General features: G+C 30.2%; 1 protein-coding gene across 1 annotated transcript; it reads left to right on the forward strand.

The window, feature by feature from the left end:
- Positions 1 to 342: 342 nt before the first annotated feature.
- On the forward strand, positions 343 to 1883 carry LOC111617488 (the record flags this gene model as incomplete). The annotated part of the gene is made up of 4 exons (XM_023358768.1): positions 343 to 383; positions 748 to 1155; positions 1615 to 1678; positions 1761 to 1883. Coding segments are annotated over 3 exons (482 nt in total), but the record flags the coding sequence as incomplete, so codon positions are not given.
- Between the last annotated feature and the right edge of the window lie 267 nt (positions 1884 to 2150).

Raw genomic sequence — 2150 nt, forward strand, 5'->3', positions numbered from 1 at the left:
AAAAATATCATTTGGCGCATTGGCTACATTTTCGGCTACATATTATTTATAAATATATTAGTTAAATAAAAATGCACTTTAAATGGTGTTTCATTGTTGTTTTATTAATTAAAGACCCAAATAAAACAAATATTTTTGTTTTTCAAATAAATTTTTGTTTATCTTCTTTATNATGGTAAATTATAATGGAAACAGAAAAAACAAACAAACAAAATTTGCTATAATTTACTTTATTTAATTAATTTTAGTTGTTACTAAATATAAAATCAATAAGAAAATTTGAAATTTATATTATTATAAAATATGGTACGTAAATTATTATTTATTGTTTTATATTTTAAGGATTTCCACGTCAGATCGGAGGAGCGGAATTTGGAAAATTGGTATGATTTAATGAATTAAAATATGGGTTAGATTGATGGGATATGGCAACGCAATACGTGCGATCTACTAAGGTGGGGTGCCTCTCAGGAGGAGGGGACTAGCCTCTATTTCGGTAATTGTTCGTGGAGTGTGGCAAACTAACATGTGGGCGATATGCCAAGGAGGATGACTCTAGGGAAGACTTTCTATGGAAACTTTCCTAGTTAAGTGTGACGAAAACCCCACAGCTTATCGGTGGGGCTCGAAGCTACGACCACTAGCAGAGTTTAATGGCTTTATCCATTCTAAATATACAATTTAAATATACAATTATTGAATAGGTTTAAATAATTTTACTCCTTTTTAACGAGACTTTTACTTTAGGAAATAAACGATAATGAGGAAGTAACAGAGACAAATAGTAATGAAGTGACTACAGATTATACAGAAACAAATATTATACCCGAAAGAACCACTGAAAGTGGAACAACTGAAGTAGAATATGGATTCACTACCGTAGAAGATAGAGAAACAGAAACAGAACAAACAGAATTTGAAAATGGGGGAACGACTACAGAACCCGAAAGTACTATAACAGAATCTTTTAGTACTTCAACAGTAATTATCGACTCTACAACTGCTACTCAAGATAGTAGCACGGATGGTAGAGAACGTGAAGAAAGTACCACCATCGTAATCGATACGTCTACTTCTAGAGACGATGAATACGATGAAGCAACCGAATTCAACGAAATGATTAAAAAATTTGTATCTTCAATGATGAAAATGATGGTAAGTATTTATATAAACTACTAGAAGATATACGGTAGTAAGGGTAAACATTAAAAGTTTGGTTATTTATCCTACCATTGTTATCTTTAACACGTAGCGTCAAGGAGAATTAAGGGAGGAATGAGGTATCCATACTTCATACTAGCCTAAATTTTCCGCATAGTAAGACAGTAAGTCTAAGAAATTTAGCTCATGTGGGTCAAGATGTTTAGTAGTTCATAGGGGATGGAATCAAAGGTGAGGTGGGTTACAGGTTTAATGGTAGCCTAAATCTTCCTCTGGGTCTCCTAGAGCGTAAGTTTGAAAATTTGGTGCAGAGGAGTCAAAGAGTTTAGGAGTGTGTAGAGAACAAACAAACAAACATTCATTTTATATATTATAGATTATTTTTAATCTATTAATTTTTATATTTATGACTTGTTGTGTAATCTTATTTTTATTTCCTTCTAATTAATAAAGAAAAAACTATTTGAAAATATCTGGCAGAATTGAAATTCGACTTCAATTTACGTAATTTTTCTTTGTAAGTTCAATTATATTCTTGTAATATTATTTAATTTAAATAAAATCAAATATTAAAATATAAACATTTATTTTATTTTCAGAAGAAATTCTGCTTTAATTAACCAATCTATCCTGAGAATTGACATTTAGAAAAGTCTTCAACTCTACTAAAGAATGTTATTTAGAAAAATAATAGTAAAACAGAATTAAAATTAAAATGTAATGCTTATAAAAATTAAAAAAATTGATTAATGTTTTTTCCTTAAATGCATCAAAGTCACACTTGCATAATTCTATTTTTTGCACAGATTTTATGACTTTTAACACCTAAATAGAGGCCGTTTTCCGGGAGGAATCGCCATTTTGCATGCCAAGATGGATGCCAAAATTAGCCTTTATCACACAACCCGTACTATACTGAATGTCAAGTAATAACAAGAACTATATACATATATAAAGCATTTAAACACTTGTTTTGAGAAAGTAGCCAA

This window comes from Centruroides sculpturatus, unplaced genomic scaffold (genome assembly GCF_000671375.1).
Source record: "Centruroides sculpturatus isolate CEXI.00-Female unplaced genomic scaffold, Cexi_2.0 scaffold6429, whole genome shotgun sequence".
NCBI classification, from domain to species: domain Eukaryota; kingdom Metazoa; phylum Arthropoda; class Arachnida; order Scorpiones; family Buthidae; genus Centruroides; species Centruroides sculpturatus.